General features: G+C 37.1%; 2 protein-coding genes across 3 annotated transcripts in view; one reads left to right on the forward strand and one right to left on the reverse strand.

Moving 5' to 3' along the window:
* The window catches only part of lgr4 (leucine-rich repeat containing G protein-coupled receptor 4), a 56,089-nt gene that overhangs the window by 26,267 nt on the left and 12,115 nt on the right, over nucleotides 1–17,707 (forward strand). The window contains exons 4-5 of the mRNA XM_084109629.1: nucleotides 11,846–11,917; nucleotides 12,937–13,008. Coding sequence (XP_083965755.1) covers nucleotides 11,846–11,917; nucleotides 12,937–13,008 — 144 coding nt within the window. The remainder of the gene's footprint in view (nucleotides 1–11,845; nucleotides 11,918–12,936; nucleotides 13,009–17,707) is intronic.
* Nucleotides 1–17,707, reverse strand: part of kcna4 (potassium voltage-gated channel, shaker-related subfamily, member 4) — a 112,605-nt gene that overhangs the window by 20,047 nt on the left and 74,851 nt on the right. The window lies entirely within an intron of this gene.

Here is a 17,707-nt window from a genome sequence, read left to right on the forward strand (position 1 = left end):
TTAAAGCTAGGCCTGTAGTGTATTGGAAATATGCTTGCTCTAAAGGCTATTTGTTGTAATTTAAACACGCTTGTTCTTAAGGCTATCTGGTTGCTATTGGAAACATGCTCAGATTTCTTTTAAAAAAATGTTTAAAGGGGTGCGCGAAAAAACCAAAAAACGTTTAAGAACCACTGCTCTAAAAGCTGTTAGTTGCTATTGGAAACATGGTTATTTAACCCAGTCGTTATTTGGAACATGGCTGTGTCACATGCTGTGCTAATCTTATCCAGGTATCAGCAAAATGCTTTCGTTGTTTCAGCAACATTGCTATCAGTACTGTACTGGTTGCTAATGCAAATGTTATCGAATATATGCTCATTACTTAGGCTTCTAGTATTATTGAGCATACTGTACTAAGCGACATGCTGTGGTAATCAAAGCATTGTTTTAGCCTTATCTGGTTGCATAGAATAAAGAATTAGCTTTTTTTCAATTCGATTATTGCAACATGCTTGTGGCTAAAGCTTATCTAGATTATTGGTAACATATTGTGCAAATACACATTAGGTATGTTCACCGCAGAGGTCTGTCATTCAACATTGTAGCTTGATGATCCCGTGAATGAGTGTGGAACCATGGGAGTCGTCATCTTCACCTCCACAACCAATGGAATTCAGTACGACAGGAGCATAAATCATTTTCATGAATGAGGAAGCACACTGTACTTGATGTGCTTAGTTGCCCACTGCATATGACTCAGAGCTACAGGGTGTATGCTTCCCCGACCGGACTACACTAGTTTTAATACTAGTCCTATGGTTATATAACATGCTTGTTGTATCAGATTTTGCTGCCACTAGTCAGAGCTAGGCTATTGCTGTAGGGTGTATACTTCCCCTGCCAAACTACACTAGTTTTAGCAATAGGCTAGTTCTGTGATTATACAACTTGCTTGTTGTATCGGTTTTTGCTGCCACTAGTCAGAGCTATTGCTGTAGGGTGTATGCTTCTCCTGCCAAACTACACTAGTTTTAGCAATAGTTCCGCAATTATACATCATGCTGCCGCTAGGGGTGTAAGCTTTGCCCAATAGGTCCTATTCAACTGTTAAATTGGCTACAGCAACACGCTTGTTGCAATGTGTCCTTGCTTGCTCCAGCTTGGGGTGATGCTTCCCCCACAATATTGGATCTTTAGTACTCAACATATGCCACTAGCATCAGGATGTATGAACCGTTCTATCAGCATCAGTCGTGTTGGGGGTAGTGTAAAAAATTTGGTTTGGTTTTGGGGGCTTAAAAAGTTTGGTTTTGGGGGCTTATTGCTGCTGTCCAACAGTACAGAGAACAACGACAAAAATCTGTGTTGCCTACACCGTGTTATCCTCTTTTTAAAATTTGCACCCTGTTGACTTCAATGGGGCAAGTTTTAAACCTGCTTTTAGCCTCTTAACATCCTTGATGTGTCATACAAGTGCCCAGCCATGTTAGATGATTCCTTCAGAGTGAACACGGGTGAATCTGACTGCAGTAGTAACTAAATCTATGCGCGTGAACTCGACAATCGATTACTATGGACTTCGACCGAAAACAGGATGTAAATACAGGTATGTGCACTGGCTGCAATAACATCATTTTTATTCATATCTTTCACATCTACTGCAGTCAGATTCACCCGTGTTCACTCTGAAGGAATCATCTAACATGGCTGGGCACTTGTATGACACATCAAGGATGTTAAGAGGCTAAAAGCAGGTTTAAAACTTGCCCCATTGAAGTCAACAGGGTGCAAATTTTAAAAAGAGGATAACACGGTGTAGGCAACACAGTTTTTTGTCGTTGTTCTCTGTACTGACAGCACTCCAAATTTACAAAAAAATTAGCTCAATATTAAAATTGACCGGAGTTCTCCTTTAAGTTTGTGAATCTAAAAAAAAAAAAAAATTCAAGGCCCTGGAAAGTTTTTGAAAATAAACATACATAGATAAAGGTCCTTGAAAGTGCTTGAATTTAAGTTTTTTAAGTTATTTAAGTTTTCTGGAAAAAATTCCATATTATTCCCTCCGGTCCACTAATGTGTTATTTCGCCAACACTTTGTGCATATTAGCTTACTTGATTTACGTTAGTTACGCGCATTTACGCATTACGTTAAGTGTTAAGTGTTTCCAGCGTGAGGTACTTTGTGTTGTATGTTGCTACTACTACGATGGTACCTCACCGTTTGTTGTTGGACACAACAAATGTGTCCCCACATTAAGTCCTTGAATTTGAGGGTATTGGACCTGGAAAGTCCTTGAAAGGTCCTTGAATTTAAAGTTAACCAAGGTGTGGGAACCCTGTGACTAGGTTTGTTGAGTGTCATGTTTGACTGCATGTTAGAAATAAGTCAAAATAATGGTCCAAAAAGGTAAGAGAAGATATCATCACTCTTCACATCGCTCTTGACTGGTAATGTCAACAAATTCAACATATTATTTATTATAAAAATAATAAATTTTTCTGAAGGAAAATAAACATTTCTGTATTCTCTAGGATCATTTGGGACCTCTCCTAGCTTATTTTATCTCCAGCAGTGGAGAATACCCTCTCAGAAGGGGTAGAATATGCTTGAACATACATGTAAGATGTGTGTAGAACATAATATTTTTAAAATTGGTTTGAATGATTGATTCATAAAGACTTCACTTATTTCATTCCTGGATACAGGTAATAAACAGAACTGCATGCGTCTTGCAGAAGAACACTGTTGCTGGAGCTACTTCTCTCTGTTTATGTCTATGACGAGTCACGTAGGTACTGGGCTACTCCGCAGCGGCTGCGATCCGCCGGCTGGTCTAAAGTAGTCAGAGTATAAACGCTTATTACAGGCTTACTGTAGTGATTCAGGATAAGACAAAAACATAGTTTGAAAAAAAGGCATTCATGATGTACTCGCTCATTGTATACATTTTGTAAATTCTGAACACAAAAAAGTTACGGACTGCAGCTTTAACAACAGTCATCTTTATGAATGTTTTGAAGCATCAGATGTAATCGATACACTCGTTATTTAAGGCAGCGACTTTCAAAAGTTGATTTACTCTATTTTGGTTGCTACCGTAGACATCAGTGTTTATACTCGAACTATAAACTATAAACTATACTATAAACTTTTATCTCAGTACTTCTGTGAGCATTTGAATATTTGTAACACAGAAATATCGATACTGTGTGGTTGACAAGACTGTGAAAGTAAAGCTGTTTCATATATATTGACAACTGCTCTCTCTGGGTCAGCGAAAGCGCCAACAGATTTGAATGTTCCAGTGTGAAGTTTTTGTCATTTAGGAATAATATTGGGGATTAGGAATAAGCGTGAGTGTTTGAATCGAGATCAAGATCTTTTAACGATTAATCGTGCAGCTCTACTGTCTTTAAACTCTCTCTCTCTCTGCGTTGATATCTGACGCAAAAAGTATTTGAGTAGCGCGAGGGCTTTTCAGTGCATTAATTACTATTTTAATATGAGGCGAGTCATCACTATTAAAGGATAAGCTCCCAGCACTTCACCCACACATCACACCAGAACCGTTTTCGGAACCGAAACTTAGGAATTTCACACGGTTCTGGTATTTTTCAAAAACACTAACAGTTCTGGATAAGAACCGATTCTCGGTTCCCAACCCTACTCAAGATCAATTTTGACATTTTGTTGTTGTTTATAATCTGGTATTCCCGTAATACTTTTTGACTTTTATGAGTTTAATAAAGAACTCTTGTCTCGTCTTCTGTCGAAACATACTGCGCCGCCTTTAAAGAATGACCGACTTTACATACGCCAGGTGACCTGTAAATGCAAAAATCTGTTTCCACTGCAGTTTTGCGAAATATTCCTTTTTCAAATTGCCTGAAAAAACACCATGTTAGTGTAAAAGCTTTTTTGCGAAATTTTATGTGTTTCCATTGGGCGTAATAGAAACGCAGCTATTCTCTGCCTCGGAGTCATGCAGTCTTCTGTCATAACCACACACATACACACTCTCACCTCTCTCTTCAAACATATCATCCCCCACTGACAGATATAGACCTGTCAAATATTAATCCTCTCTAGATGTGTGTCTCTGGCTTGATATGTATTGTGCGTGTGAGTATGCCAGAGATTGTGTCTGATTGATATACATGTAGCTATATTGTTTTGTATTTAAAGGTGCACTCACTAATTTTTTTTTTATTATTAAAATGTTTTATACAAATTCATGAATAATACTTTTTTTGTAATCAATTTAAAAATATGTACCATAATTATAAATGCCAGTGGCCTAAAGAAGTTGCTTTTATGATGATATATATATATATGAGATCAAGAGCCTACTACTCCATTAATCTTGAAATCCCCTGTGTTATTGGTCACTTTTGCTCCTGGAATAAAAAAATATGGCTGACTGTGAATAAGCCATTTCTACAATCCCATTGGTAACAAAACTTTTGGGTGTTACTGCATTCATGTCACTGGGTGAAGTCATATAGTCAAGTGCAATATTCATGTGGTTTTGGTTGTGTACATCATTTTGATGCCTGCTTCCACACTAGCTTCTCAGGTTGTCTTTCTTTGAGAAATTTAGCTAGAGCTCAGACAATACCAGATTTTTGCAGAACTGGATCATGGTTGCTAGTGGCAGACCTCTTATTCTACATTAGGCAACTAGGGCACTTTGGCCAAGAAAATTGGAGAATGACTCCAATAACATTTGGTCTAACTAAAAGTAGTAGCCGTAAGGCTCAGTTAGTGCTAGTATATTCCAAGAGATTTGTTGTTCAGGTTTTGTTGGCAGTCTCGAGGTGCAAAGCCTTAAAGCTTTGGAAGTCCAGTGGCCTTTTTCATAAGAGTTTGGCACAGTGACTATCTAAGAGGGGAGAAAGTAAGTGCAAAGTCTGCAATTAGTTCTGAACAAAAACTAGGGGGTTTTAGACATAAAAGTGCATCATTAAAGCTCTTGACCTGCAAAAAAAACACCATTCAGACTCTGTGGTTTTTAAATTATGTCATTTAGAGCAAACTGAATCCAGCCTCATTGGATGTGTCCTAAACAATGGTGTAGGAAAATTTGACAATGCCATATGGGATATATCGCATTGTACTGCCTTATTAATTCTGTTGTCATTTGTTTTATATAGGCACTTCTGTCTTGGAAATGTTGGCTGAACACATCACAAGGTCACATGATATTTCCCATGCTTACTGAAGTGGTTACTAAAGCAACACTCCAGATTAGCTCTACACAACTCTGGCAACACACTGACCACAGAATGAGACTTAGATTAGTTCCAGACAAATAAAGATCAGGGGTGACATCTCCCTGCTCAATGCATCGGACTGCTGAGTAGTGACACTGAGTGTGTGCATAAGGAATCCACACATGGAAGCCTGGCCAGATCTGGTGGCTTTGAGAGACAGCCAAACCAGAACGATATAGAGAGAAATACATGGAGGGAAAGAACGTCTCTTTTTCCCGCAAGCTAACCCAACCTCATTGGTGTGCCACAACAAATGTGTTGATGTAAACAAGAATGTAGTTGGACTGCAGTTGATTGTTTAATTTGGGGTTTGTGTCGTGGTTGGAGAAAGACAGATATTCTGTCAATTGCTGTGTGATGGTTCATCATTTTAACTTTTTTTTTTTTACAGTCTTTTCCATCTCTCTCTGTTTTCTCTCTCCTTCCATCTATCTGTGTGTGGCAATGTCTCAACACTTAGAAGCTGAACCCCTATGATCCCGTGGACAGATAAGCCACCCCAGTCCTGTCCTCACCGTCATAATTCCAGCTGTATTATCCATTGTCTCTTGTTGTTTTTCCTCTGTCTTTCCTCTTTATGTCTCTCTGTCTCCAGGTTTGCTGGTGAATAATGGAGGCACTGTGCCTTAAGATAATTACCCACACAATTACATATATACTTTGGTATTATGGAGAATGTAAGGGTGTGGTAGAGAAAGGGATGACAGTAAAAAGAGGAACATGTTTACCTTTAAAGGTGCATCATCACCTTTTTTCACAAAGACCTCCATTCATCTCAGCAGCATTTGACTTCATGGAATTACATGATTTAAAAATTTGCACTCAAGTTTCGTATGGAGCTTATAATATGACAAAATTTGAATTGTTTAAATTTGAATTATTGACAAGTGTAATCTAACAAAATTTAATAGTATGTGGAATTTTAAATAGTTCTGAATTTGATTTCTTTAAACGAATATTGAACATTTGAAATTTAACGAATTGAAATGTTTTTATGGCAGAATTTTATAGACATGTATCTTCAAACAGCTATTTTTTGTTCTGAATTCTTAGACTGCAAATATTCAGTTTTAAAAAATACAGATTCAAGTTTTCAAGATGAAGTTTTCTAAAATTCAAATTCAGTTTTCTAAAATTCAAACCGTGGAAAATTCAGATCGTACAGAAAGTAGGTCACAGGTCATCCACAGGGAAGAGTAGAGGATAGAGATGCACCGATTACAATTTTCTAGGCCGATTCCGATTTCCGATTTTTCATTGAGTTTGACCTGCCGATACCGATTTTTTTAGCCGATTCCGATTTAATTTTTTTCTAACCACTTTACAGCACACACAAATATTTATTTTCGATCTTTTCTTTAACCCTTTCACGCGTAAGTTTAAAATATTCTAACTGACTCCCCCACCCCCAGAGTGAGTTTTTTCAAGGCGAACGTTCCCTTTAATGTTTCCATGGCGACGCGTCACGCGATACACCGCAGCCACAATACTGTATGACAGATGTGTCGCTTTTATTTCGCTTTTCCTTTTTTATTCAAAATATTCACAAACTTGCTTAAGTTACCATGTCATCAACTAGCCTATCTGATATTCCGATTCTCAAATACGTGTAAGTGAGTGTGTTTGGTCGTTTAAAAACCTTTATAAATAATCTTGATCTATAACATGAGATGGGCGCCGCAATGTTGTCCTGTCAGTCGGATTTAACTTACAGCACGTGAATTCATCAGTTTCTCCCGAAATAAATGCAAGAAAGTGGCCGGTGAACTGAGAAGAATAGAGTAAACTTTATAGTTACTTCCACTATGTTTGTCTGATATGAATAACACATGTCGGCAAATTATATTTGAATAGATTGTTATTGCTGCTTCCACAGACATCAGTGTGTATTTTACAAACTCCAAATGTATTGTTTTACTCCTGCGTATGTGTATTTAAATATCTGAAACCTAAAATAAACATTATGAGGTTGAAAACACTGCTTAGTTGTGATATATGACAGCGCTGAAGTAGTTTTCTGCCGCAAACGTGGTGGTGGTTCAAGAGAACCCGTGTATCATTCGTTCAGTCGTTTTTTGATTTAATATTAAGAGTAAAAAAATTAAGAAAACAGCTTGAATATTACATTTCTAATATTCTAATAATAGTCCTCCGCTGCTGCAGTTGCATGGATTCTTAACGCGTTTATTGCAACTACGTAGTAAAAATGTATATACATTTCATCTTTTTCTCATCAAACAACCAAACTAATGGCGCGACACAGGGCTCTACACTTACTTTTTGAACTAGGAGCACTGGTGCGCCTAAATAAAAAAATTTAGGAGCACAGAAAAATATTTGGGGGCACAGTCATTTTTGTTGTATAAGTTTATCATTATAGTTTTATTATTAGAATTATTCAACAATTAAATTTACAATGCTCATTGTAAGGTTAAGAACATCAGACCAAAACTTTCAAACAAAAGATTTTCATTTAATTCTATTTTATCGTCATGTAGATTTCATTTATCATTGTATGTAGGCCCTATGTATGTTTCACATTTTATCTGAAATGAAGATCATGTCTGAGTCACTTGGCCTAGCTTTGTAGCCTGGTCGTCTTGACCTCTTTCCAGCAGACAGCCAATTTTCAGCACATTTTGTAGGATCAAACAGTTCCAGGGAGGGCCCCTCTGTGCTGATCCGAAGGGCCCTATAAAATACATTTTATTTTTTCCCAAATTCCATTTTATTTTTTCCCAAATTCTGTTTTTTCCGTTTTAATTTTTGCAAATTACGTTTTTTCCGTTTTAATTTTTGGGAATTCAGTTTTTTTTTTACCCTTTACTTTAATTTTAGTCGTAAAAAGAGTGTTTTTAATGTTAATGATTAAAATGTGCACAAATAAAATAGGAATGACCCTAAATTTATTGAGGTAACAAACAAAATTCGCATTTTAAGAGATGTTAAATGTGGTTTGGTTTGTTTACATTAGTGAATGTATTAGGCTAACTAACATGAACCACGAGCAATACATTTGTTACTATATTTATTAATCTTTGTTAATCTTAGTTAACCCTAACCCTGTATTTTTAATGTTACTTCACACAGTGCATTAAGCTAACTAATGTTAACAAATACAACTTTTCATTTAAATAATGTAGGCTACTAAATGGTGAAATTAACATTAATAAAGATTAATAAATGCTGTAGAAGTGCAGTTTATTAATAGTTAATGTTAACTGATCTAGTTAACTAGAGTTTAATAAATGGAACCTTATTGTAAAGTGTTACCGATTTTGTTATACACCGAACCGATTCAGTGTTGGACAGATCAGTTGTTTTAACCATTCATTAAAGTGAATCGGTTCAAAGGAGTCATTAGTTCGCGAATCGGACGTATCATTAGCAGACAGACTTGTACGCGTTGTGTGATTATCCCGGCAGTTTTAGGACATCGCACAAGATTTGTCAACACAGAAAACATTTCATCATTGGATAGGATTTGTTTAGTTTATTGAAAGTGTTTTTTATGTCAGCTGAATGCTCCACGTGAAACCCCATTCTTCCAATCTTTTACCATTGTCAATTCTCAATTGATTTAGATTAATAAGCACGAGGGGGTGAGAGAGAGCAAGACAGTTTGAAGACGCGCGCGCGACCGGGCCTCTCTCTCTGCTCGTTATTTCAGTAATATGCGATTTTCCTCAGACATACGTTTTTCTCCCACACAAAAACAGAATTTTATTCCAAATATGTAAAATTACGCGTTGAAACTAGATTCCGCGTTAATTTGCCAATTCCACGATTCCGTCCGCGATTCCGTGATCGCGGAAATTATAGGGCCCTAATAGTTTGTGTGTGGGCACTGTAGTTTTTTTTTATGAGGCTACAGACTAGCTACTGAAGATTTAGGCCTAAATAACTGATCTCCCGGTAATATAGTGTCCTACTCTGCCCCTCCTCATGATGATGTATTTGCAGCTGTTTCTATAGAAAAATGCTGTGTGTCACTCGCACGAGTGCGCCCAAATATTTTTTCACGTTCGCACGCCGAAATATTTACTCGCATGTGCGAGTGAAATGGGCGCACTGTAGAGCCCTGCGACACAACCCGTACCGGGGAGGAGCCTAGACAGGTCTTTCTTCTGTGTAGATATAAATTTACCTACGCTTTGAATCAGCTGGGTATGGCAGGGAAATGACGGCTGTCATAACCTGCATGGAAATTAAGATATAAATCAATATAATTAGTAGTAAATTAAACATTTTAAACACTAATACTAAAAGGAAAGAATAATGCATTGACTTGGGTAGCCTATATAGGCCTAACGTTCACGCATGAACTGTCATTCAGACTGACTATCAGAGATATTCAAATACATAATCTTCTGAGTTTTATGATGTAGGCCTTGTGTTTTATTTTTATTAAAATGTATTATAATTTATATCTCAAAAGGATGTGCTTTGTGTATTCTCTGACATTACATTTATTTATTTCATTAATATTGAGTATCAATTGATGTCAAACTAAACGGTGTGTTATTTGTATATGTCAAATCATTTTGTCATATTATAAACTCCATAGTTTCGCATCCTTTTTTTTATTTTTTATGTATGTACATTTATAACACCATACTTTGTATTATATTACCTTTGCATCAAATTAACACTGCTATGAGGGTGTTTATAATACAGTGGCTATGGGAGTGACGGTAAAGTTGACATCTTTCTCTCTTCTTACTGCCGTTATCAATTTCTCTCTATTTTTTCCCTCTTTTTGAAAGTTTCCAAACTTCTATGAATTTCTTTCTTCTGCTGAACCAAAAGATGATATTTTGAAGAATGTCAGTAACCAAACAGTTGATGGCCCCCATTGACTTACATAGTCTTTTTTTTCCTCCATACTATGAAAGTCAATGGTAAACTATATTTTAGATTAGGGCTGCAATATATAGGAAGTGCGATAAAAATAGGGATCGTAGTTGGTCCGTGATCCGTATGGACCAGGCCCCATGGTTCGTAATGCACAAACACCGAATTCAGTTCTCTTTCTCATCTTATTGTGCTCGAACACAGTCGAAAATGTCTTAAGTAAACGTAAACAATTGAAAGAAAATGGATGCGTATCATTATATTGTATCCGTGCATTTGGTCTAAAAGTGAAAGCAGCCTAATAAACATGTGGCTGTCCGTATTATTGATGTTAATCAAACAACAAAAGACAAAGAAAATTATCTGATGAAATTGTTTTCATATCACAATATACATTGCAGAAAAACTAAATATTGCAATACCAATATCGTACAGCCCTGTTTTAGATGCAATTTATTTCAGACATGCATCTAAGGGCCACCAAGGGGCAGTTAACTAATCCTGATGCTGTAAACATCTAGATAGATGTGCAGTCCAGCACTTCCTGTAATGAGAGGGGCAAATGGAAGGCTTTCTGTTCTTTCTGAAACACTGTGGCTTGTTTCTGTGGCCTATGAGAGAGAGAGAGAGAGAGAGAGAGAGAGAGAGAGAGAGAGAGAGAGATGATAAGAGAGTTAGAAGAGTGTGTGTGAGTTTTCTGACTCCAGTTTCAGTGGGTGATAAATCTGGTGTTAATCTCTCGGGCCTGATTTGGTGAAGTTATGTGTACCCTCTGCCCACCTTACCACACACAAGCACTCTCACACACATGAAGCATTGACAAACCCATACCGTGTGTTGTACAGCATAACCTGTGTACATGCCTTCACACACCATGTGAAATTCAGACTCAAGATGTCCACTTGATTATCTCTGAATAGAATGTGTCTGAGTGTGTGTTGTCCAGCCCAAAACATAACTGTACAATCAGAACATCACATCACATTCATTCCAGCCATCACATTCTGACACGTCTTAGGTATTTGTGCTGCCCAATCAGACAGAAAGTCTGTAGAGGCTTTTGCCAACAGAGAACAAGTTAGCACTTCAGGAGAGAGCAGTGCTTATCACACACACTACTTTCAGCACCGCAGATATCGGCTGCTGTATATATTGTACTCCCACACTAAGCCTGTAGCCCATTTATGGTTGCCAAGTGACATAGCAGTTGACCCTTTGCTAAGCACACCCCACTTAGTTACTGTTGCTAATCTAGACAAACTTTACAGAGTTTTTCATTGGCATAAACTGGAGATTTCTGTAAACCACACGATTTTTTTTGTCAAACGGTTTCATTTTATTAAACCTATTACCAATTAAACTAACTCCCATTGGAGTTAGTTGGGTTAATTGGAGTTCCAATGTGATCACACAATCACTTTGGAAAAAAAAGCAAAAGTTTGTTACTAAGTTAAAGGATTGGTCAGTTTCATTTTAAAGTGGGGCTTAGGGAAGGGTCAGTTAAAAAAATGCAGAATGTACAGTTGCAAGTGTGAGTTTATCAGCATTTTACAATGGCTCATCCAGCCTAATTTAGAGTTGTAGCTCTTCCTTTTTTAATCGCTCTTTCTGTGTTCCTTCCCACTCACAACCTTGCATTCATTCCTTTTGACGCCCCTTCTCCAGCTTTCCATCAGAATGACTTTTTTTTTTTTTTACAGTCTAGCTGAAATGAAATATTTTTCTCTCTCCATAGACGTTTGGCTGGTAATGACCTTGCTTTCATCCACCCAGAGGCTCTGTCTGGCCTCCATCAGCTTAAAGTCCTGTAAGTATTACACGCACATGCACATGCACACACACACACACACCTCTATTTGATACAGGCTTACTCGTTCACCCAGAGAGACGATCTTGAATAGCGCAGTGAGAGAGCAGTAGATCCTGCTGTGTGTTTTGTTGAGTTGTTAAGTGGTGTTGTGTAACTAACAGGAATTTCACTGCTACTGGATCAGCAAGTCTGTCAGTGTCTGATGGAGTACCTTCATTGTGATGCACCTCTCTCTCTCTCTCTCTCTCTCTCTCTCTCTCTCTTTCTCTCTCTCTCTCTCTCTCTCTCTCTCTCTCTCTCTCTCTCTCTTTCTCTTTCTCTTTCTCTTTCTTTCTTTTCTTTAACTCATATTTTGTCCTTCAGGTGTTTGTGAGCCAATTCAAATGTAGCTTATCAGCTGCTTGGTCCCCTCAGCCATGCTTTACATAAAGCTAATTTTTCCTCTTCCTTTCCTCATCCAGGGCTGTTTCAAAGCCCCACAGTGCTGTAACAGGCTCATCCAGACACTGTTGTGGGAAGTTGGGAATGAGTTAGGAAAACCTATTGTGGACCTAAAGCCAAGGACTTTGGAACTGTAGATGTTGGAGATGATTTGAGACCAGTTTTTATTTACTGTGGTCATGCGTTTATGAATGCCTCTTGGCTGGGCTACGTGTATGTGACTACAGTATATATGTGTGTGGTTGTGTGTGCTGTGGCCTGGCACTAAATGGGAAAAGCTGTCCGTGCGGCCTATGCCATTTGAGTGACGCCAGAGAGCAGATAGTGTAGAGGAAGCAAGATATGCACTGTGATTAGTTCAGAACAAGACAGACACACACACACACACACACACACAAATACAAATACATACTACATTAACACTAGAGCTCACATTGTGGTTATCTGGGCTCATGATTTGTGAAGAAATGTTGTAGAGAAGTGTATATGTATTGTGTTGTGATGTGATATCAGACAGATGTGTCATAAAGGGTGAACACAGTAAATAATAATGGTGTTTTAAACCTATTTTTCAGGATGCTTCAGAACAATCAGTTGAAGACTGTTCCCAGTGCAGCTCTCAAGAATCTCCATGCCCTGCAGTCTTTGTAAGCATATCTGCTCTCTCTCTCTCTCTCTCTCTCTCTCTCTCTCTCTCTCTCTCTCTCTCTCTCTCTCTCTCTCTCTCTCTCTCTCTCTCTCTCTCTCTCTCTCTCTCTCTCTCTCTCTCTCTCTCTCTCTCTCAAATTCAAATGTGTGTTTATATATATATATGTGTGTGTATGTAAAGAAATGTTTACTTTTAGAGATGCATTGATCAAAAGTGACAGTAAGGACATGTTACTTGTTACACTGTTAAAAAAAAAATCTGTTTCAAATAAATGTTGTTCATTAAATAACCATGCCAAAATGTAGCACATCTGATAACATTGATAATAATAAGACATGTTTCTTGAGCACCAAATCAGCATATTAGTATGATTGGGAGTACTGGCTGTTGAAAATTCAGGAAGACATTACATTTTAAAATATAACAATTTATTATTAATACAAATATCCCATCGTTCAAAAAGGTTCCAATTCTAAGGAGAAAACACTAAAACAAAAAGCACCCCATTTAATATTAAGTTTGATGTTATTGCTGTAGAATAGCAAGTTAGATAATCAAGATGATCACTTTTATTTGCCGATTCAGCTGATTTACACATCGTTTAAAAATGGTTTGTGTCCATTTCATTTTTTCTATTGTCTGTGTAATGTTTCGCTAAAAATGATTTAATGCATTTAATTCTAATGGAAGTAATAAGTAGGGGTTTATCAAGAAATGTTTGCATGGCAATGTCTCAGATGCATTAGAGTTCCTGTAACTATGCGTTGTTGTGTTTGTGTATTTGTTTGTGTGTCTGTCCTCTAAAGTTGTCTCAATGAGATTTAGTCCAGCTGTTGTTTCTGCTCTGGGACAATGTGTTTAAAAAATCAGGTTTTTAACCATTATCACCTCTCCAGATTTCTCCGTCTCTTTCTGTCTGACCCCCTCGTGTAGTATGTTTTTCCTCTCTTTTTCCCTGTGGTGCTGAATTAATGTGTTTTGGCACAGTCCACCTGCTTTTGGATAAGGCGTCAGAGAATGACCTGTCAATCAATGTGCCTTCTGGCCCTCAGCATGGTTGATGAGGGAAAGAGTAGGATATATGTCAGAGCAGAGGCCAAAAACGAGAGAAACATGAGAGAGAGGGAAGGGGGCAGTCCTTTGGGAATGTGTTCACCCTGCAGGCTTTCTGCACAGGTTCTTCAACTGTGCTAATCAGGCTACCAAAAAAAAAAAAAAAAAATCCTAATTACAGTGACATTGCTGTGAGAAGTACAAAAAAAAAAAAACACCAGAAAAGCCTGTAGAAAACACCAGAAAAACAAAAACCTTTACTTCACAATTTTTTTTAATGACAATTGTTTGATAGCCTCTTGGTGATTTTTTTTTTTATTATTATTATTATTTTTTTTTTTTTTGGTTGTAGCTATTTATGCACTGAAATTAAAATTATTGGCCTAAACTGAATATTCTGGACGAAAGTTGATACCGAAAACTGTTATATATTATAACTCTAATATTAAAATAGCCTTTCTTTAAAATATCTGTGATCTTTATTAATTTTATACAAAAAAGTGATTATACACAAAATTAATATAATATATACACTGCCATTCAAAAGTTTGGGGTCAGTAAAAGGTTTTTTTTTTTTTTTTTTTTTTTTTGTGTGGAAAAGTCTGCTTACTAAGGCTCAAAAATATTGTAAAAACACTAATATTGCGAAATATTAAAACAACTGTTTTCTATTTTATTATATTTTAAAATGTAATTTATTCTGTGACGCAAAGCTGAATTTTCAGCATCATTATTCCAGTCTCCAATGTCACATGATTCTTCAGAAATCACTCTAGTTTTCTAATTTGGTGCTCAAAAAACATGTCTTATTATTATCAATTTTGAAAAGAGTTTTGCTGCTGTTTTGCTGCCATGATATTTTTTCTGAATCCTTTGATCAAAAGAAAGTTCAACTCAACCTTATGTCTCAGCTATAAAACGCAACCTTTTTTCTCTTAATTTATAACCTATTAACAGCCGGTGTTTACATTAAATCTCATTAAATCTGGATCATTTCAAGTGTACACTGCTTTTTCCTCCATGTTAATGATTCTGTTATTGAATGGTGAAGTAATGTTAATGTTAAAGTTTCCATTTCCTTCTTCTTTAAAATAGAATTTTAAAACATTTCAGGTGGCTACATTTCTTTTGCATCCCTAGTTAGAACAGTTGATGATATGGATATACTCTAGAAATACGATTGCCTCTCCTCACTCAGACTGTTTCCAAAACCACAATTATAATCTTACGTCCATCTATAATTTCAAGTGGCCGTCTGTGCCACATTTTGCAGCGATCCGGTAAAGATCGCTGCCTTCTAACCTCAAAAGTCAATTCTGTGGTTTGCCAGTTAACAGACAGAGAGCAATTCATTATCAGAAACAATTATCCTTCAGTCTCCTTGAGCGTTAAAGCTGTGATCTGTGGTGTGTTTTAGAAATAGCTTTTAAAGTAATAAATCTTAACAAACGCTGAGCTGCTAATGTGTTACATTACAACGGCCCTTGTGGCCAACTGTTTACTTGTAGACATACATCTTAAATTAATATTCTCTCTGTCTCTTTGTCATCTATGCCACCACCCTTTCGACTCTCTGTGAATCTCATACTATGTGTTTGTCTCTGTGCACTCAGGTTTGGCAATGGCTGATGTGGACATGCCCGATCTGCATGTTCAAAATAAGAAGCATGTACAGACTTTAGCTGCAGCTGACAGATCCGTATCTCCATAGATAAGAGCCATCTCTCACCTCCCTGAATATTGATTTGGTTCAATTCGCAAATTAACCATCCGTTTTAGAATTAATCTAAGGGACTGTAAAATGCCAAATTGTGTCATTCATGAACTGATTTCAGTTTACTTATCACTCACCGGCCCCACATTATGCCCATTGTGTGAGCTTCATGTCTGTGTAGAGCGGAGAATTAAACAGTCTTAAACGTGCCAAAGCGAAAGTGAGCCAGAGTTCAAGCACACGTCAGTTTAGATGATCTCTCACTATAGTTCACAAATGTCTCGCAGTGCTGAAATTTGTCTTAATGCATTGCAATCAGATAAAAAGGGGAAAAGTACATGCATGAAAACTTGCTATTGGTTCATTAGTAGAACATGTGCGATCTTTAGTCCTCCTTTCCCAGAATGGCCTGAGAGAACACAAAAAGTTTATTTAACAAGCAAACTAAGCTTAAAGTACACTGTACACACACTATTCCAGGAAGAAATATTGTGAACAATTATGAGCTGTGTTTATTTGTGTTTTCATTTGGTAGATCCACAAATATATTTCCATTACACAGAGGCATTTATTAGCTCCACAAACAATTGTTTTGACTATGTGTTTCTGTTCCCAAATAATAAACTGACTATGCAGAATTTTAAGGCATCATGCATGTTTCTGATGTGACCTGTATTTTTTGCATAGAATGCAATTGAGTCAAGCTTAGTGAAAAATAAGTCTATCCAAGATGGCGGACACAGCACTATAAATTTAGTAATGATTTAATACAGAAAAGTGCCAATAGGATTAGCTCAGTCTAATTTAAAATTGACTTTTTTTTACTCAATATTTGGGTGTTCTATGTATTTTTATTTTCAAATGGATAGTTTACCCAAACATGAAATTAATTTACTCACTGTCATGTCATTTTAAACCCATAGTCTTTGGTTAATCTTTGAAACACAAATCAAGATTTTCCATGAAACCTGAGAGGTTTCGGTCCATTGATCTGCAGAAAGTCTGACTTTTTGACACTTGGGTAGATTTCCCCTTGTAATTTCACTATTTTCTACTTCTACTGTTATATGTATATTTACTTATATTTAGTGTTTAAACATAATAAATATAATGATAAAAATGCATGTGCTTTGTTTTTTGCATGATAATAAATTTGAAGTAATTTATTCCAAAATCATCAGGCACATCAGCAAGCAATCCGACTTGTGATGTCATTATGTTTGATGGACATAGATACGGTACCGCCTTTGAAAAGCAGTAGGCATGGTTTAGTAATCGCTGTGGTGAGGTCAGTTTAGTCATTTATGAGGTTCTATTTGAGTTAGAATATCTAGGTAGGCAATTCAGCAAGGTCTGGTAACAGAGCATTTGTGAGTGAGTGTGGGTTTCCACATTTTTGTCCTTTGTCCTGTTCCAGTGGTAACGTTATAAGGCTTTTTTCTTGTTCTAACTAAGATCTCCACCTACACATACCCTAGTCTTTGTGTTTTAATTGTATAATCACAGGGCAGGGAGAGTATAGCTTAGTCAGTGTCAGCCATTTATAAACAGGAAGTCACCACCTCACCGTTATTACCCATCAACCCCTTCCTCCTAGTGATTGGCTCCGATTCCAATTCTCAGTGCCCTAACTTAGAAAATAGAAATAGAAAATTCTCCACATGACTTGTGCGCTATATTCATAGTCTTCTGAAGTCATATGCAACACACACTTGTTGATAAGTATATACATACTGAGTCAGATCTTTTAAGCATCTACAGTATTTGACACAGCACTGTTTATTTCAGTCACAAGCCCTCAGGGCTGAAAGGTGCGGTTCCTTTTTCTCATAAAGCCATTGAAGCGGCCCCTGAGTGGGGCCAGGGCTCCCACCTGGGCTATGTGAAAAGGGAGGCCAGTGTAGTGAGATCATGGAAACGTCTTGTGTTT

Source organism: Abramis brama, assembly GCF_963993115.1.
Source record: "Abramis brama genome assembly, chromosome: 3".
Taxonomy (NCBI): Eukaryota; Metazoa; Chordata; class Actinopteri; order Cypriniformes; family Leuciscidae; genus Abramis; species Abramis brama.